General features: G+C 54.6%; 2 protein-coding genes across 5 annotated transcripts in view; one reads left to right on the top strand and one right to left on the bottom strand.

Annotated features, from left to right (window-relative positions):
- The window catches only part of DAAM2 (dishevelled associated activator of morphogenesis 2), a 105,182-nt gene extending 102,863 nt beyond the window's left edge, over nucleotides 1-2,319 (top strand). For all 3 annotated transcript variants that reach the window (XM_080663269.1, XM_080663267.1, XM_080663268.1), the window contains one exon: nucleotides 148-2,319. In XM_080663269.1, coding sequence (XP_080519395.1) covers nucleotides 148-369 — 222 coding nt within the window. In that variant the 3' untranslated portion in view covers nucleotides 370-2,319. The remainder of the gene's footprint in view (nucleotides 1-147) is intronic.
- An 803-nt stretch (nucleotides 2,320-3,122) lies between these two features.
- MOCS1 (molybdenum cofactor synthesis 1) overlaps nucleotides 3,123-18,668 on the bottom strand; it is a 44,487-nt gene continuing 28,941 nt past the window's right edge. The window contains exons 4-11 of one of the 2 annotated variants that reach the window (XM_080663270.1): nucleotides 12,340-12,504; nucleotides 10,287-10,348; nucleotides 9,890-10,001; nucleotides 9,486-9,598; nucleotides 8,905-9,015; nucleotides 6,588-6,708; nucleotides 6,065-6,112; nucleotides 3,123-5,295 (exon numbers count right to left, since the gene is read on the bottom strand). In XM_080663270.1, the coding sequence (XP_080519396.1) occupies nucleotides 4,535-5,295; nucleotides 6,065-6,112; nucleotides 6,588-6,708; nucleotides 8,905-9,015; nucleotides 9,486-9,598; nucleotides 9,890-10,001; nucleotides 10,287-10,348; nucleotides 12,340-12,504 (1,493 nt within the window). In that variant the 3' untranslated portion in view covers nucleotides 3,123-4,534. Of the gene's footprint in view, nucleotides 5,296-6,049; nucleotides 6,113-6,587; nucleotides 6,709-8,904; nucleotides 9,016-9,485; nucleotides 9,599-9,889; nucleotides 10,002-10,286; nucleotides 10,349-12,339; nucleotides 12,505-18,668 lie in introns of both variants that reach the window. The other variant, XM_080663271.1, reaches the window with a different exon arrangement.

Below are 18,668 nucleotides of genomic sequence, written 5' to 3'. Positions count from 1 at the left end.
GAGAGAGCACAGGGCATCCTGTGGGAGTGGGCAGTTGGTGAACAACGGCATCCAGGGCATAGCGGGGAGGTACCCCTGCTGGGCGACATGGTGTTGTAGGTCTGGGGGTAGCTGCCCCGGCCTCAGCCTATCCCCCTCCCCCTGCAGCTGAAGGAGCAGCGGGAGCGGGAGCGGTGGCAGCGGCAGCGGAAGGTCCACGCGGGCAGCGCGCTGGAGGAGGGCGGCGAGTTCGATGACCTGGTGTCAGCCCTGCGCTCTGGGGAGGTTTTTGACAAGGACTTGTGCAAGCTCAAGCGCAGCCGCAAGCGATCGGGGAACCTGGCCCTGGAAGTCACCCGGGAGCGGGCAATCAACAGGCTAAATTGTTGACTTGGGCACTAGCTGAGCAGGAGGCCAGGAGACAGGGATGGCCAGGGGCTGAGTGGAGGAGGCGGGACACTTAACCACGTGGTGCTCGGCTGAGAGCCCTGGGCTGGGTCCTGGGGTGCGGCTATGTGAGGCAGGACCAGGTGTCTCCCACATGTACCTGAAGGGCTGCTCCCTCTCCTCTTCCCATTACGCTTCCTACTTCTGGGCCCCAAGATCACTCTCGGAGGCCCACTGGGACTTCCCTGGCAGGTTCGGCACCCACATGTTGGCACAGAGCTGCCCAGACCCAGCCTGGACAGGTCCCTGAATCTTGCTCAGCTATCATGTGCAGTGGGCAGTAACTGGTCGGGGGGCACCCTGAGACCAGGCGAGAGATCCAGGCTCCCAGCCCTCAAGAGGCAGCTAATGGGCCATGGATCTGGGAGCCCCTGCCCCTCTTGATGGAAAGGAAGAGGCGCCATGTATCCTCGATGTGCTCCAGGAAAGGTGCTGAGGGTACCCCAGGGACCAAGTCATCAGGAGATGGAGTAGCAGAGCCTGTTTCCTCCATCACCACTCACTCCAGCCTTTCGCATGTCTAAGTCTTCCCCTTCCTTCCCACTGCCACCTCCATCCTGTCTACTAACCCAGAATCCCAGAAAACCCACCTATGGGTTCCCTGGCTGTGGATCCCGATCAGGTACTTGATGAATCTGATAAGGGAAGGGTTGCAACAAAGACCCCCCTCATCACCATACTTTGTGCCTTAGGCATCGGGACCCTGGGCCATGGTCCTGAGAGACGGTGACTTCACACAGCCCCGCATCAGAGCTTTCTAGTCTACCACTCATGTTACTCAGACCCCACACTCTTTCTGACGTCTGCCTCAGGGCAGGAGCCGCGGTGACCTCCATCCTGTCCAGCACACAGGAGGCCCCCTCAAACCCTGTGTGTCTGGCTGGCTGAGGCTGGCCCTGGGGTCAGTTCCTGAGAGGGTCCCAAGGGCCAGGCTGCCCTCTGCACTTACACACCATCTCTGAGGTGTCTCCTCCTCTGAGGCCATCAGACCTGGGCTGGAGCAGGCGGGGAAGCTAGGGAGACGGGGTGGGGGAGGCTGACTTCCTGGGGAGGGCCCTGCCTGAAAGGCCACCCCCATCAGTACCTGATTGGTTCTTCAACCTGCCTCCCAGGGACTCACTCTGGTCCTCCTGTTTGTTCCCATTTCCCATTCTGCATCTTGAGCGGGTGAGTCTATGGCTGTATCTAAGCAAAATGTCTTCTAAAAGAGGAGGTGAGGTCACTTCCATCAGGACTCTTATTTTCAACATACCCCGCCCCCCCACGCCCCTGAGTTCACCTTTCGTCCTGCCTGCACCCCATCCACGGGCTCCTCACCTCCTGTACTCCTGACACTCCCTTATGTTTCTGCCCTTCTAACCTCCTGGCTCAGGCTCAGGGTTATTGCCAGTGGAGAGACTGGTGGGCTGGGCCCACGCTCCAGCTGCCTCTTTTCCCCACATCAGATCCCTGGGGTGGGGCCATAGTAGCTTCCAGGGAAGAAACAGGGTTGGTGAGCCCAGCATGTGTGTTGGTTCGAGGGAGAGGATTAGAGCAAACGTAAGTCTGGCCGGGACCTGGGGGCAGGGCCATCCTGGAGCCCGGATGAGGGCAAGGTGAAGGCTTCCAGGAAGAGCTGCAGGGTCTGTGATACCCATCCGCACACCCAGGAGCCCTGCTGAGGGCTGGCATTGGGATGAGGGAAGGTGGTAGGTGGGGCCTCTGGACTCCTCTCCCCACCTGGCTGGGGTGCACCTAACCCACAGGGCACAGGGCGGGCTCCACTGCCATCCAACAGGTGTGCCAAATCCTGGCCTTCCCACCCACCACAGAGACTGGATGTGCCCCACGGAAGACAAGGGATATGGAAGCTGACGGAGACAAGTGGGGTGCGCAGGAAAGCAGTTTGACTTAACTGTTTATAGAGGACACATGCATTGTTCCAGGGCTCTGGTTTCTCACCCCGATTTTCCCTTCTCTATTTATTGTTTTCAAGATCTGGCCAGTGGCTCTGGCACCAGATGCCATTGTAGCCAGATCTTCAAGAGTGCCTTGGACCACAGACCATCGCAGCTGACTCCGCTAAGGGGCTAGTGCCCCGTGGAGCCGGCTGCGCTGGTCCTCGATGTGCTACATGTTTACGCCTGTGTTCCTTGGTCGCTTCCGGTGCCCTTCCTGCCACCCTTGGGTGAATGTCTCCCGCTGTCTAATTTTGTGTCCAATGTAAAATCCAATTAACCTAAGGCAACCTGTCCCTTGTAGCAGCACCCCCACCCCTCCACCCCCCCATCCCCCGCCGTGATGGAAGCAAGGTGTGTCTAGGGTAGTGGTCGGCAAACTGCGGCTTGTGAGCCACATGCGGCTCTTTGGCCCCTTGAGTGTGGCTCTTCCACAAAATACCACGGCCTGGGCGAGTCTATTTTGAAGAAGTGGCGTTAGAAGTTTAAGTTTAAAAAATTTGGCTCTCAAAAGAAATTTCAATTGTTGTACTGTTGATATTTGGCTCTGTTGACTAATGAGTTTGCCGACCACTGGTCTAGGGCAATGGGAGGAGCAAACTCTCCAGGGGGCTGGGAAGGGTCTGGCCCAGGCTCTCTCTGGCCCCATCCTATTTCCACCCACTGGGGTGGGGTGGCTGTTCCCCCGCCTCTACCAGGGCCGCCTTCTTGCCAAGGCCGCTCTCCCCAGCGGTCTCAGAGGACAAAGGAGGCTAATGTACGAAATCGGCAGCGTCCTTTTGACCCGCACCTTTTTTATAAGAATATATTGTAATACTAAAAAATATTAAACCCATACCACCCCAGCCTGCCTTGAAACCGGTGCTTTCTTCTTGTGAGGGGCTCTGGTGTGTGGGGAGCCAGCTCCTACCAGCGCTGAGAGCCCAGCGGCGACACTTGCAGGAACTGTGCACTCCGGGCACCTGGACTGTAGCTTGAAATCAGGAGCGTGGCCTTTCCCTTTCCCGAGCTGGCTGTTAAGCATTCCTCAGCACACCTGGGTGCCGGGCAGAGGGAGGCAGGCGGGAGGTCCCTGATGACAGACCCCAGGAGGTCCATCCACGTTCCAGGACCCAGCAGCCCAGGCCACTGTTTGGGCTGAAACCCAGGAACCTCTAACTACTTCCTGATCTCTAACAGCCAGTGATGAGCTTCGGACATCCCCCCACCCCCCGACCGTCTTACTGGAGATGGAGCCCTTCCATGCTCCAATCGCCTCCACCTCTCCCACAGGGAATGGGGATGGAGGGCAGGCATGCACCTGCGGCCTCTCCAGCACCCTCCTGCTCCTCTCCCCTGGGGAGTGGCTTGGGCTGGGGTTGAGGGTGGGCATGAAATCCTAGCAGCTGCGTGTCCCGTGCACAGACAGTCCTTTCTTGCGTCTCCGAAGTTGGCATCGGGGTTTATTTGTGCGCTGTGGGTGAAGGCAATCTCCAACTCTCTTCTTTCCCTGATATGTTCCAGAATAAAGGGGTGGGGCGTGGGTGGGACAGCAGTGCAGGGGCCAGGTGCCACCTGAGTGGCTGGTCAGGAGTCCTCAGGGCCGCAGCCCCCGTGGGTCCTGTTAGGGGGGCGGAGGTCAGGGAGCAGGCAGGACTGTGCGTTGTTAAACCGAAAGTCTGCAAGTCTGAAGGGCCGGGCTCTCCTTCTGAGGGTGGAGGGCGGAGAGGCAGGGCGGGCAGGGCTGTGGCTCCCAGACTTGGCGGGCAAAGCTGCTGAAGAGCAGTCCCGGACCTTCTTAGTGCTGGTTGTGCTTTCCCCTCACAGCGGGTTCCTCTGCTCTGTGAGCCCTTATCCTCTCCCCAGGGAAGCAGCAGGAGAGAAAGCCCAGAGCGAGCCGTGAAACTGGCTGGCTGAAACAGTCCGCAGATGACACAGCTGACCGCGGTTATCTAGCATCGCTCGCTGTGACCCCACTTGTCACCTAGTGTCCAGGAAGGCGAAGGGCCTGCTGCTTTCTCTCCGAATAAAAGAGGCCTCGCAGGTCACCATTAGCAGGAAGGCATGGGCTGACCTGGGGTTCCTACTGGTGAAGGTCAACGGTGACAGGGTTAAAGGAACTAGACATCTTTCCCTCGGCCCGAGTGCATCCCTCGTGACCTGGCTGGGCTGTGGGTGAGAGGGCAGAAGCTCTAGGTCCGGTGGAAGTCCCCCCGCTGGCCCCCCGTCTTGCTGATGAGCTTGATGTCCCCCAACACAATGTCCCTGCTGACCGCCTTGCACATGTCGTACAGGGTGAGGGCGGCCACAGCGGCTGAGGTCAGAGCCTCCATCTCCACCCCAGTGGGGCCCCGAGCACGGCAGGATGCCTGGATCACCACGGCATGGCGTGTGCTGTCCAGCTCCAGCTGCACCTGCACGTGGCTCAGGGCCACGTGGTGGCACAGAGGAATCAGCTGGCTGGTCAGCTTGGCGGCCTGGACTCCGGCCAGCTGGGCCACCACCAGGGCATCTCCCTTCTTTAGCCGGTTCTCTTGGACAAGTCTAAAGGCCACCGGCCCCAGGAGGACCATGGCGGAGGCCACGGCCACCCGCTCTGTGTCCGGCTTACCACCCACATCGACCATAGCTGCCCGGCCTTCCGTGTCCACGTGGGTGAGCTGGTCTGAGGTGGGCAGTGATCCTGAGTGGGTGGCAGGAGCCAGGGACACGGGGCTAAGGCACTTTGGGTTGGTGTCTGAGTCCGGGTGGGAACAGTAGTGTCTCTGAGGGGAGCCAGCCCCCAGCCACCGCTGGGCGAGGGGAGGCGTCTGGGGCACCTGGCAGCCCTTCCACAGAGTTGCCACCTGGTTGGAGAGACTCGCTCTGTGTCTCAGACCCTGAACGCCGAGTGGGTCCCAAGAGGAAATGCTTGGAATGGCTGGTGGGGAATCTTGGAGCATCAAAAACAGTTCTGGAAGGCAAGAAGGAAGGAGAAGACAGACTCAGGGCAAAGGGCATTCTTCTCCCCCTCCTCTCGCAACCCTCCCCTCCCCCACTCTGGTTCTGCCCACACCATTGGAGGAGGAGTGGAGAGCACAAAGCCGAGCGAGAGAGAAGACACCGCGTGCAGCTCTGTATCAAAGGTGTTTTTGTTCGCGGCATCCCACACAATGAGAAAGGTCCTCATCACGTGGTTCCCAGGAGTTAAGGAACCTGGAAGCTGCGATCGCGGCTGTGTCCTCCCTCACGAGATGAGTAAGTAGCACTCTTAGCTTGCTGCTCAAGCTCTGCCCTGCCCTGCGCAGAAGCTGGTGACCCATCGCCCAATGGGTGCTAATGGTCCCCAGGCGCCCAGGATCGGGCCCACACTCCAGAGGGGAAGAGACACCTGTGACTGCTCCCAAGCTGGGACGTTCCCGAGCCAAGGACAAGGTCTCTGCCTTAACCAGGAGCTCTACATTTCGGGAACAGCTTGGTGATCATTAAATTCGAGGACCCCCCAGTTTCTGGTGAGACAATGACTATTCCTGTGGCATGCTGGGTGAGCGGTGCGTGCACAGGGAAGAGCAGAGGCAGTCAAAGCTTGAAGGGGCATGAGAGGATGAAGGGGAACAGAAGAAAAACAGGGCTGTGAACATCGGGATGAAATGCAGGATCTAGGGGTGCCTTATGGCAGGGGGCCCCACCCCACAGAACCCCAATGACAAGGGTGAGTGGTTACGTACTGCTGGGTCACCCACCGATGAGGATCATGGGCCGGTTCTTCATCTGGGAGATACTGAACATGCCTGGGTGAGGGAAGGATGGGGAGGGAGAGCGGGGGAGGGAGAGCAGGGAAGGGAAGAGAAGGAGGGACAGGTTGTGACACAAACATGACATAGTGGTGTGACAGCCCGTGTACATGCACTCACCCAGGAGCACCTGACAAAGCCCCCACTGTGTACTGCAGGCCACCCAGGACCGAGCCCAGAAGTCTGACGCCAGGCCCTGTCCTCCTGACAGAAGGCCGTGTGTGGGAAGAGGGGCAATGACACCCCTTTCCCCACCAATAAAACAGCCCAAGAGAATTCGGGGACCTGCCCCTTGTAGTCTCCACTGTGCCAACCTCCTAGGAGAACCATCACCGCATCCCAAGTCTAGGGGTTCAACGCTGAGTCCCCAGCTCCCTGTCAGGCTGTGCTTTGTCCTCCCCGCAAACTCTGCTTCCCTCCTGCTGACAGTGACCCACTCACCCCAGCCTGGCCCGCCCACCCCACCCCTTACCTGCGTGCTGCCGCTTCTTCCTGCCCACAGCGGCCCCGATGATTCCCAGCAGCTCCTCCTCAGACGCCCCCGCCCGCAGGTGATCCCGTAGGGAGACCTCTGAGTTCCCAAAGAGGCAGACCTGAGGGGGTCATCACAGGGGTGAGGACAATGTGCCTCCTTCATCCCTCGCCCTGGCCCGTCCCTGAAGGACCCTCTAGGCTGAGACCAGCATCCAGGCCTCCTGCGGCTGGGCACAGTCAGGGCAGGACTTCCCACCACAAGGGGCAGAAGGCGCCAGATGGAGGAGTCAGGCTGGAGGGCAGGAAGCAGCCTCAGATATCCCTGGCCTGTGTCTGGCTATGTCTGGATATGACCATGTCGCCTTCAGCTTGGAGAGTGCACTTTAAAAAATGGAATTGCTGCCCATGGAGTTAGCCATCCAGCTGCACACTTTTCCGGGACCTTCCCTGGAATGGCCTCCTGAGGAGTCCTCGCTGAGACCTAGCAGTCCCCTCCGCATATCCCAGTCTCCCTCGGGCCCTGCTGGTCCCTCGTCTCATGGACATCACCTGCCTGCCCCTGTCCCACTCCTGTGCGGACACCAGAGGGCTGGGGGAAGGCCATCCTGCGGTCAGTCACACTGACTCGGGGCTCCCAGCCCCGAGAGAGGCTGGGGCTCTGGGGGCTCCAGAAAGAAAGATACCCACCATTCTCCCACAGAACCTTATAAAGCACCTCCTATGTGCCAGCGTTATACAAGGCTCTGTGGACTCAGAGTCAGAAGGATGTTTCCGGAGCCCCTGAGGGCAGAGACCATCAGAGAAGACAGGAGTGAAATCCAAGCGAAAGGTCCACCTCCTTCACCATGCTGCTCCCATCCTCACTCCCCACCAGGCCCTGGGTTCTACTCTCCACCCCTCTGCCCCCGGGAGGCCCAGACTGCACCTTCCAGGCCCTCCAGCTGCTTCTGCCTGGGCCTGGGCTGGGCTGCCGGGAGAGGAGAGCGTGAGAGGAAAGGGAGGCTGGTGCTTGCTCCCTGCTTCCTCCCTCTCTGACTTGTTGGAGAGGCTGCTTCCCTCCATAATGACACCAACCAGGAGGCTACTGCGCCAGCCTCCGGCTTTCACTGGCCCCAATGGCACCACCTCCTCCCCTTCCGCTCCCCCCAGGGGGGCCCAGCTGCTGCTCATGGGGTGCCTCAACACCCCTCACAGCCCCCTCACCTGCACCACCAGCAGCTCCCTCAGCCCGGTGAACCCCACCTTCCATTTCCTGCAGGGCCCCGACTCACCACCCACAGTTCAGGTCCATTTTAAATCCCAGCCCAGGAAAACCTTTTTGCTTTTTAGTAACAGCTGAATGATTCCTTTTGGATGGCAAACCTGAAGCATCTGACACCCCCCAACCCCACCCCTCAGTCCTAACCAGGTCCCAGAGTCCACATCCACCTGACGCCTTTCTCCCACCCGCCACCTGCATGACCAACTCCCCTTTCCTCCTTCCCATCTTCACCGCACCCTCTTGCACATTTGGGACACTGCGAAATGGCCATCTAACCAGTCTTCCTATTTCCAACTTCAACCTGCGGGTTATTTTTCCTAAAACGTGAACAGGGGACCAGGTCTCCCCCCTGCTCAGAAACCCTGCACAGCCCCGTCAACAGAACACTCCGCACCTTCTCCCTGGGCACTTGAGCCCCTACCATGCTTCTCCTGGATCTGACTGTGATCTGCCCAGGATGCTGGGATGTGCCCAGACCCTCCTCCCCTGCCCTCACTTCCACCCAGCCATCCTTCCAGGCTCACCGAGGTCCACCCCCTTATAGCCATCACCCTTATGTCCATCACTCATTGGACCAAGAATCCTGCACCTGTGCACATTAGCAGCTTTGTTTGGTCTTAGCAAGGAGCCTGTGTGCCCCTAAAGGGCGGGGCAAGTCTATGTCACCCTTTCATCCCTCAGGGCAGGCACACAGCACATGCTCATTAGACATGAGTAACGAGGCTGGTTTCAGAGCTGAGCCCCTGGCTGGCGGAAGGGGCCTACCTGGGTCGGGGGAGATAAAGTGCACCGTGACCCTTCACCACTTGCCCCCACCATGGTAGCACCAAGTCCTGGAAAGTGGCTCCCAATCAGCTGCAAGTTACTGGGAGGGAGGGAGGAATGGAGGAGAGAGTGGGGGAGGGAGGGAGGGAGGTTTCATGGGTGCCATGAGTTCACCTTCCCCTGCTGCTCCCATGACCTCCCCAAATCTGACACTATTTCACCACCCACCCCATGTGCCCCGCTGTCTCCCCTCCACGCGGGGCAGGTGGGAGGGATGTCCGACACTCACCTTGAGGTTCCCATCGGCTGTGATGCGCAGCCGGTTGCAGGTCCCACAGAAATGCTCAGACATGGATGTGATGAAGCTGAGCTGGCCTCGGAAGCCAGGGACGCGGAAGGTCTGGGCGAGGAGGAAGAAGGGCAGTGGCGGGAACCTGGGCGGAGAGGGCCAGCTCTCCCTGCCTACCCGAGCCCTCACTCCATGGCCTCTCGGGGAAGCCTTCGGGAGGGAGCACCCAGGGCCCTCAGTCCACAGAAGACTCCGGTACACGAGTGGGGGACGAGCTCTGGCTGTGCCTGGCCTGCCGAGCAGACCAGCTAAGGGTACGGGGACTGGAGCACCGTGGCCAGAGCAGGCCCGTAGAGGAGCAGACTGAGCACCCCTCCCCCTACTGGCGTGGGTCCTATGTCAAGTCACCTTACCCCTGTCCCACGCCCGGCCCCTTCTTTATCCTTTGTACCCGGGAAAAGGGAGGCTGCTGTGCTGGCACTGAGGGGCGTCCTGCTAACGGCACTGCCCTACATCGCTGCTCTCTGACCTCCCGTGGCCCCTGCCAACTTCCCTCTTCCCAGCCCTAGCCTGCCCCCAACCTTGGCTGTGCTGGATTCCTCCTCGGGCAGCTTCTCCAGCTCCGGCCACTGCTGCCGGAGGGTGTTCAGCATCTCCTTGTAGCTGACCATCTTCTTGACGTTCCACTTGTTACCTGTGTTGGGGTTGGAGGCTCCCAGTTCAGCACGGCAGGAGCCCACCCTCCCGCACAGCCCGTGAGTCAGGAGGCCCCGCCTAAAAGCCTCCGATGCCCATGCAGCCCTAGCCTGGCCCTGCCCGGGTCTCCCCACCATCTCTGGAGAAGTTTCTACACACACAGCAGGGTCGGAGGTCAGCAGCACCCACTGTGTGAGCCAGACCTTGCTGCCCCACACACCCTTCACGGGGTCTCCATGCTCTGCCCACAGGCCCAGCCTCCTCTGCCCTCCGCACCCACATCACTGACCGTCAAAGGGCATGTACTCTATGAAGCGCACGTCCAAGGGGAGGCCCTCGGTCAAGGCCACAAAGTCCAGGAGCTCGTCCTCGTTCAGGCCGCGCATCACCACGCAGTTCACCTGCCCGGGGATGAAGGGACCGTGAGCGCTGTCCCTCGGGGCTGTTTTGCAGGGGTGACCTTTGGGGATCTGGGACCTGCCTCGGCTCTCCAGTGGAGGTCCCGGTCCTTGCCCTTCACCCCACAGCTCTCCTTGGGTTGGGGGAGTCCATGGGGGTCACAGTTCTGCCCTCCCTTGCGTTGTGAGGGGCAGGGCTGGACGCAGTGGGTAGGGAAGTGGTGGCCGGGAGCTGACAGGGAAAGGGTAAGCCAGGGTGGAGGGACAGAAGCAGTGGCCCACCCTCACCTTCACAGGGCTGTAGCCCAGCTCGATGGCCTTGTGGATGCCCTCCATGACCTTGTGGAAGCCTGTGGGAGGAAGAGGAACGGTCAGGAAGTCCTCCCTCTCCCCGGGCTCCTCCCTCACAGCCTGGGAGGAAGCATCGCAGCAGTAAGGCATCTCTAAGACCAGAGGACTGGGCAACAAGCGTTTCTGTAAAGGGCCAGATCGTAAAGAGTCTAGGTTTTGCAGGCCAAGAGGCAAAATTGAGGATATTATGTAGGTGTATGTCATAAAGATTTCATTGACTCAATTCAGAATATGATAATAATTGAGAATAGTTTTTGGTAATACAGGCCCACGTATGGAATGGAAGGAATTAATTATTTTTACAAGGATAATATTTTGCTTGGTTGGGGTTCATAGTCAATGTTCCCTATCATTAAATTGATTGCAAATGTTACCTGCAAAGTCCATTCTTGGTTCACAGGCTGTTAAAAGCAGGCAGGGGCTGGGTCTGACCCCGGGGCTGTAGTGCGCAACGCAGACCTGGGGGGCCTTCTCAGTCCTGAGGGAACCGAGGCCCAGAGAAGCAGGGCCCTGCTGGCTGCCACACACTGCATCTCAGAACACAGGCTCCTGGCGCCGGACCCAGGCCTTCTCCCCAATGGCCCCTCTGTTCATTCAATCTACATGTTCTCACTAGCACCTACTGTGCGCAGTTGTGTCAGGGCTGGTGAGCGATTCCCATGCATGTGGTTCTCACCTCTCTCTGTGCTTACCCAGGCTGGCCTGTCCTCCCCTCAGCTCCCCTCAGCTCACTCCTGCATCCACTGCCTGCCGGTCGCACCCACCCACAGCCCACAGAATCTGCAGATCACGTGAGACTCCCAGCGGGATATCAGCTGAGGGAGGGTGGCCTGGGGATGGCCTTCATGCTGTCCTCGCAGCATTTCTGGATGGCCCGGTGAAGGAGGGCAAGGGGAGGAATGTGCAGCATCTATACAGAATGCAGTTAGGGTGACCTAGCTCTTCTCTCCCCTATAAAGTAGTCCCTTTCACTGGGGGCAGTGGCACAGGAGTCTGAATGGGAAGGAAAATATGACGTTAGGACTTTAGGATGCACTGTCTCCAATCCTCATTCCAGGAAAGGAGGTAAGGAGACAGGGACTTAGATGTGTGGGGTGGGGGTGGGGGGTAAAGCCCATAATGCACCTTTTACTTTCCAACCTCAAAGCCCTTGCTGGTTCCCGACTGACATCCTCCTCGGGGTAAGTAAGTTCCCTTGATCTCAATCCCCCACCCAGTTCCCCCAGGCCCAGTGTACAGTCTCCTCTTTGATGCCCCTAGGTCTTCCCTGCTGAGAGTTCTCTCCCTCTCTGGCACTTTAATGGGCACCACTAAACAAACAAAGGTGACCTAGGGGCCTCACACCTTTCTAGTAGCCTGTCCTGCAGGGCAGTGTCCTGTGTGTCCGTCCCCTCCCAGTGCCTGGAGCAGGCTTCACTGAGGGCGAGGCCTTGGGAACACGGAGGACTGTAAGCAGGGAGGCACAGGGAGAGGCAGGAGCCTCTGTCCCAATGTGAAGCCCACGACCCGAGATCACAGGGGACTCTGGCGGGTCTCCTTCTAGCCCTGCCCTCCCTGATGAAGTCCAGTGGGAGGAGGCTGTGGGAGTCCCTGCTGCAGGGGTGAAGGGAGAGGCACAGGGAACACCCTTGGGGGCTGCTGGGGGACCCCCACCTGGCAGTGCTGACCCTGACCCTGGCAACTCAGGGCAGCTGCTTCTACCCTGGGTGGCCTCACACTTCTTCAGAACTCGTCACAGGGCAGCCAATTCAGCCCAGTCATGAGCAAACTGGGCACAGAGCATGGGGAAGTTGGTCATCATAGCTCTTAGCATCTGACCCCCAAGTCTTCAGGGCTGTGGCTACAAAGCGAGGGACATTTGTCGAGGGTGAGGGGTGAAGCCCAGGTTTATAGCCAAGATATCAAGGGTGAGAGCCCAGGCCTCTGGCCCTGGCCCCAGCCCCAGCTCCGGGGCCTAGGAGGGCACCTCCACTGGGAGCTGCATGGTCACCTTTCCTGCGGACGATGAACTCAAACTTGGCTGGCACCAGCGTGTCCAGGCTGATGTTGATGGCACTGAGACCAGCTTTCTGGAGCTGAGGCAGCAGCCGGGCAAGGTTGATGCCGTTTGTGGTGACACCGATGGTCCTCAGCCCCTCCAGCCGATGGAGCTGGGCTGTAGGAAGAGAGGAGGAGGCATCAGCCTACTTGTTCTTGGTGAGGCCAGGAGAGGGCAAGTCCAAGTAATATGGATGGACCTCAACCACCCAGGCTCAGTTTAATAAGAAACAAGAATAAAAACAATGATAAAACTAACCAAAAGTTTTAACACTGAGTGTTCACTCTGCTAGAGGCTCTGCTGAGGGCTTGTGTGCATGAGCTCATTGAAGTGTCATGATAATAATGATCCCATTTAAAAGACAAGAGAAGAAAGGCTCAGAGAAGTAAGAAAATTGCAAGGCACACAGCTAGTAAGAGGAAGAGCTGAGAGTCAAATCCATGTGTACTTGACTCCAGAACTATCTATAATAATAAAATGGTAATATGCTAATTAGACCAGATGTCATTCCGGACAATCTTTCAGACCAAGCTGGGCCAGAGCAAAGCCCGGGTCCTAGGTGCCTGCCAGCGGCCGGAGGAGGGAAGCCCTGGTCCTGGGTGCCGGAGGGAAGCCAGTGCCGGAGGGAAGCTGGTGCCAGTTGCCCAGGGAAAGAAGGCCTACTCTTGCACGGATTTTCGTGCATCAGGCCTCTAGTGCTCTTAATAACTAACTCACAGGTTCTGATACTCTAGTTTGAATTATGCACCAAGTTGACTCCTCCATTCCAACAAAAATCTCCAGAAGCAACAGAAGGATTTAAAAAACAACAACACACACCCATAACAACATTGGAAGGCAAGAAAGAATGTGTTCAATGGCCCAGAAAGGTGAAGAAATACTGAAAGACAGAAAGCAGAGAGGGATCAGATGGCTTGAGGAGACCACAGCCCAAAGCACACACAGGAGAAGGTTCTGTACAAAGTGGAAGGGAGACTGGCATGCCCCACACTTAGCAGTCACACAGACAAGGAGCAGAAGGGTCCTTGGTTATGCCAAGGAGGTTGCCTTTCTGGGGAATTCTATTTGGAAAGTTGGGCAAGTTGGCCTCCCTATCACCTCTAGGAGCAGGGAGAAGGCAGCAGCTAAGGCTAGAGCACTTAAAGTAGCCTAAGGGGGTGGGGGAAGCTCTGAGTAGGTGCTGATAGTCAGGAGACATGGGAGCCCTGAGGCCCAGAAGACTAGCAGGACCTCATGCCCCTATCCACAACTCCAGGGGCAACCGGCATAAACAGAAACAGCCCTGGCAGCCAGGCCAACAGAGGCCTTGGGAACTGAGATGAGTACAGTCAAAAATCAGCAAACATTTTGAACTAACAAGCAAAATAGGGACAGACTCATAAAAAGCAGGCTGACAGCAGTCGATGGGTAGTGGGACAATGGTGGGGGGGTGGAAGGATAGAGCAAAATATGGGGGGAAAAAAGAGAAAAAAAAACTCATGGACAAGAACAACAGTGTGGTGATTGCTGCAGGGAAATAGGTTGGGGGAGGTGGATGAGGGTATAGAGGTGATAAATGGTGATGGACAGAGACTTGACTTGGGGTGGTGAACACACAATACAGTGTACAGATGATGCATTATAGAATTATGCACCTGAAACCTGCATAATTGTATTAACTAGTGTCACCCCAATAAATGCAATAAGAAGGAAAAAAATAAAGACCATGCTGAGAAAGAAACATGAATTTCACAAATAGAGAAATGAAAGGAGGAGGAAACATGAAAGAGATAACAGATGATGATTCTTTTAAAATTCAGAGTTAGATGAACATAGATGCAAAAATCCTCAAAAAATATTAGCAAAACAAATTCAACAATACATTAAAAGGGTTATACACCATAATAAAGTGGGATTTATTCCAGAGATGCAAGGATAGTTTAACATCCACAAATCAATCAATGTGATATACCAGCATTAGCAAAATGAGGGATGAAACACATACAGCCATCTCAAAAGGTGCAGAAAATTCATCATACAAAGGGGTATGAAAGGAAAATTGCTCAACAAAATAAAGGCTATCTATATATATAAAAGCCAAGTGACCAGAACGCCGGAACGACTGGAATGACCGGTCGTTATGATGCACACTGCGGCAGCCAACCGGCCTGACTGGCACCCCCCCCCAACTGCCCGCAGCCCCTCCCCCCAGCCAGCACCCCCCACCCTGATTGGTGACCCCCACCCCGACCAGGGGTGGGGCCTGCCAGCCAACCTCCCTAGCCCCGCTCCCGCCGGCCCCGCCCCCAATCTCCCCCCATTGGGGGCAGGGCCAGCCAACCTCCCACGGCCCCTCCCCCTCACCAGCCCAGCCCCAATCAGCCCCCATTGGGGCAGGCTGGCCAGACCCCATCCATGCACGAATTCATGCACCGGGCCTCTAGTATATGATAAGCCCACAGCTAACATCATACTGAATGGTGAAAGCTTTTCCTTTGAGATTGGGAACAAGACAAGGATGCCCACTCTTGCCACTTTTATTCAACACTAGAGGCCCGGTGCACAAAATTCGTGCACTGGGGGGGGGTGTCCCTCAGTCCAACCTGCACCCTCTCCAATCTGGGACCCCTCAGGGGATGTCTGACTGCCTGTTTAGGCCCAATCCCCTAAACAGGCAGTCGGACATCCCTTTCACAATCCGAGACTGCTGGCTCCCAACTGCTCGCCTGCCTGCTTGATTGCCCCTAACTGCTTCTGCCTGCCACCCTGATCACCCCCTAACCACTCCCCTGCCAGCCTGATCGATGCCTAACTGTTCCCCTGTCAGCCCGATCATCCCCAACTGCCCTCCCTGACAGCCCGGTCACCCCCAAATGCCCTCCCCTGCATATTCCCTCTTTATTAGATAGGGTTTTTTCTTTAACATATTGGACAGTGTACCTGCCGTGGTCTTGACAAACCCATAAAAATGTAAACCCAAACTAAAAGTGTCATAAAATAAACTCCTTAAACAGGAATTTCATGAGACCTTGGAAAGGTGATATCATGTGGTTGTTTCTTCATTTCTTCCTTCTGTTTTATTTTTTTCTTGATTTTTCATCTTTTGTCCTTTCTTTCTTTTCTCCTTTTATTCCTTTTCTGTCCTCTCTCTCTTAACTTTTCCATTGGTAGAATCGTCAGTACTTGAATGTCTTGCTTCCAGAAGACGAAGAAGAGGGAAACACACCGTCATCTGAAGAAAAAGATGATCTATGTTGGGATCGGTGGTGTTTCTGGTTTTGCTCTTTTCCGTTTATCATTTCTGCCGGCCCCGGCATCTTCAGGACTTGTGCATGGGCACTTCTTATTCATGTCTACAAAACCTCCCTGCCTTGGTGAAAACAGTAGGGGGAAAGGCCTTCCTGGGTGGGCTCAAGCCCTGCCCGAGGTGCTGAGGAACCAGGGCGGGGAGCACCCACCACCGTCCTTGCAAAGCCAACCTCCGGACCTCCCAGTACTCTTCAGTAATGTAACTGCAATGTCCCCATTTGCCTTCAGAAATTAGTTGTAAGTTACTTCCGATGTGAAACCCTACCTCAGACATTTCCTTTGCAGTTTCTAAAGATTTTAAACAAAATCCATTTACCTCCCTAACCTGGTCAGGAGTTTCTACCCAATGGGAGAGGTTTGCTGGGCAGCATCGCCCAGATACCCCTCTCCCCCCATGTCCAATCACTCTGCTGGGGGCAAGGGAAGTTCCAAGGCTATAGGTGTGTGTGTGGGGGGGATCACTCCATGGGGGCGCAGGCCCTTTGGAGGCTGACACCCCAGGCTGCCGCTGGGAGGGGATCGCTTTGGGGGGCATGGCTGCCTCCCAGATCTACAACCCCGGCTGCAGCTGGGAGCTGATTGCTGGCGGGGGGAAGGGTGCGGCCGCCTCCCAGGCTGACTGCCTGGGCCACAGCTTTGAGTGGATCGCGCTGGGGGTGTGCAGCCACCTTGCAGGCCGACGGCCCGGGCCGTGGCTTTGAGTGGATCGCGCCTGGGGGCGCGCGAGCACCTTCCAGGCTGACAGCCCGGGCAGGGGCTGGGAGCGGATCTCGCGGGGGGGTGGGGGGGGCGTGGCCACCTCCCAGGCCGACAGCCCTGGGCCACCCGCTGCCAGCTCTCATTGGCAGCCCTCCCTAGGACTGGGGGACTCTGGCAGGCCTGAGAGGACTGGGCGCTGCCATCTTGTGTCTATGGGCGCCACCATTTTGTCGCGGCGTGGCGGTTAATTTGCATATTGCTCTTTTATTAGATAGGATTAGAATTCCTTGCCAGAGCAATTAGGCAAGAAAAATAAACAAAAGGCAATTAAGTCAGAAAGGAAAAAGTAAAACTGTCACTATTTGCAGATGACATAATCCTATCTAATAAAGACAGAATATGCAAATTTACTGTAACTCCGCAACAAAGATGGCATGCCCACACCAATAAGGAGGGAATATGCAAATTGACGCGACAAGGCAAGAGGCGGAAAGGCAGCTCCAGGCCGGAGCGAAGGTGGAAAGGCGGCTCCTGGCCGGAGCAAAGGTGATGCCGGCAGACAGGGGAAGGAAGGCCTATTCTTGCACGAATCTTCGTGCATCAGGCCTCTAGTATAAAATATAGAAAGTCCTAAAGACACCACCTAAAAACTGTTAGAACTAACAAACAAATCAGTGAAGCTGCAGAATATGAAGACAGTATACAAAAATATGTTGCATATACTAGTACACTAATAATAAACTATCAGAAAGACAAATTAAGAAAACAGCCCCAATTACAACTGCATTAAAAAGAATAAAATACCTAGTAATCAATTTAACCAAGCAGGTGAAAGATTTTTACACTGACTACTATGAAACACCGATAAAAGAAATTGAAGAAGACAGAAATAAGAGGAAAGCTATCCTGTGCTCATAGCCTGAGAGAATTAGTATTCTGAAAATTTCCATGCTGCTTAAAGCATTCTACAGATTCAATGTGTTCCCTATCAAAATTCCAATGTTACTTTTCACAGAAATAGAACAAACAATTCTAAAGTTGGAATGGAAGCACAAAAGACACCACATAGTCAAAGCAATCTCGAGAAAGAAGAACAAAGCTGGAGACATCATGCTTGCTGATTTCAAATTATATTACAAAGCCATGGTAACCAAAACAGTATAGTACTGACATAAAAACAAACACATAGATCAACGGAACAGAATCCAGAGCCCCGAAATAAACCCACAGATATATATTTAATTAATTTAAAGCAAAGGAGCCAAGAATATACAATGGGAAAAGGACAATCTCTTCAATAAATGGTATAGGGAAAACTGCACAGCCAAATATAAATGAATAAAACTGGACCACTATATCACAGCATACAAAAAGATTAACTCAAAATGGAATAAAGATTTAGTAGGAAATGATAAAACTCCTAGAAGAAAAACATAGTCAGTAAACTTCTTGACATTAGTCTTGGTGATGAGTTTTTGGATCTGGCAACAAAAGAAAAAAGCAGGACTACATTAAATGCTGTTCATTACAGCATTATTTAAAATGAGCCAAGACATGGAGGTCACCTAATTGTCCATCAGTGAATGAATGGATAAAGAAAATGTCACACATACACACAATGGAACATTATTCAGCCATAAAAATAAAATCTTGCCATTTTTGATATAGATGGATCTTGAAGGCATTATGCTAAGTGAAATAAATCAGACAGAGAAAGAAAAAATGATATGATCTCACTTATATGTGGAATCTTAAAAAACAACACCCAAACTCACAGACACAGAAAATAGATTGGTGATTGCCAGAGGTGGGTGGGAGGGGGTGAGTGAAATGGATAAACGTGGTCAAAAGGTGTAAATGTCCAGCTATAACCCAAAGTCCTGAGGCTGTAATATACAGCATGGTGAGTATAGTTAATAATAATATATTGTATATTTGAAAGTTGCTAAGAGAGTAGATCTTAAAAGTTCTCATCACAAGAAAAGAAAATATAACTATGTGTGGTAATGTATATTAACCTCACTGTGGTGACCATTTTGCAATATGTACAAATATTGATTCATTATATTGTACACTTGGAACTAATACAATATTATATGTCATTATATCTCAATAAAAAAAATCAGAGTTAATACCCTCCAGAAGTTAAATATTAAATTCTGAAATGAGAAAAATAACTTATTAGAACTCTTAAAGGTAAAATATATAGTTATAGAAAGATATATTCATTATGGAAAGTTAGAAAATATATATAGTTATGGATATATATAAGGTTGTACAATATATAGTATTGA

Source organism: Plecotus auritus (assembly GCF_963455305.1).
Source record: "Plecotus auritus genome assembly, chromosome: 4".
NCBI classification, from domain to species: domain Eukaryota; kingdom Metazoa; phylum Chordata; class Mammalia; order Chiroptera; family Vespertilionidae; genus Plecotus; species Plecotus auritus.
Note: the sequence above shows the minus strand (reverse complement) of the source record. Positions and strands in the feature narration are given on the sequence as shown.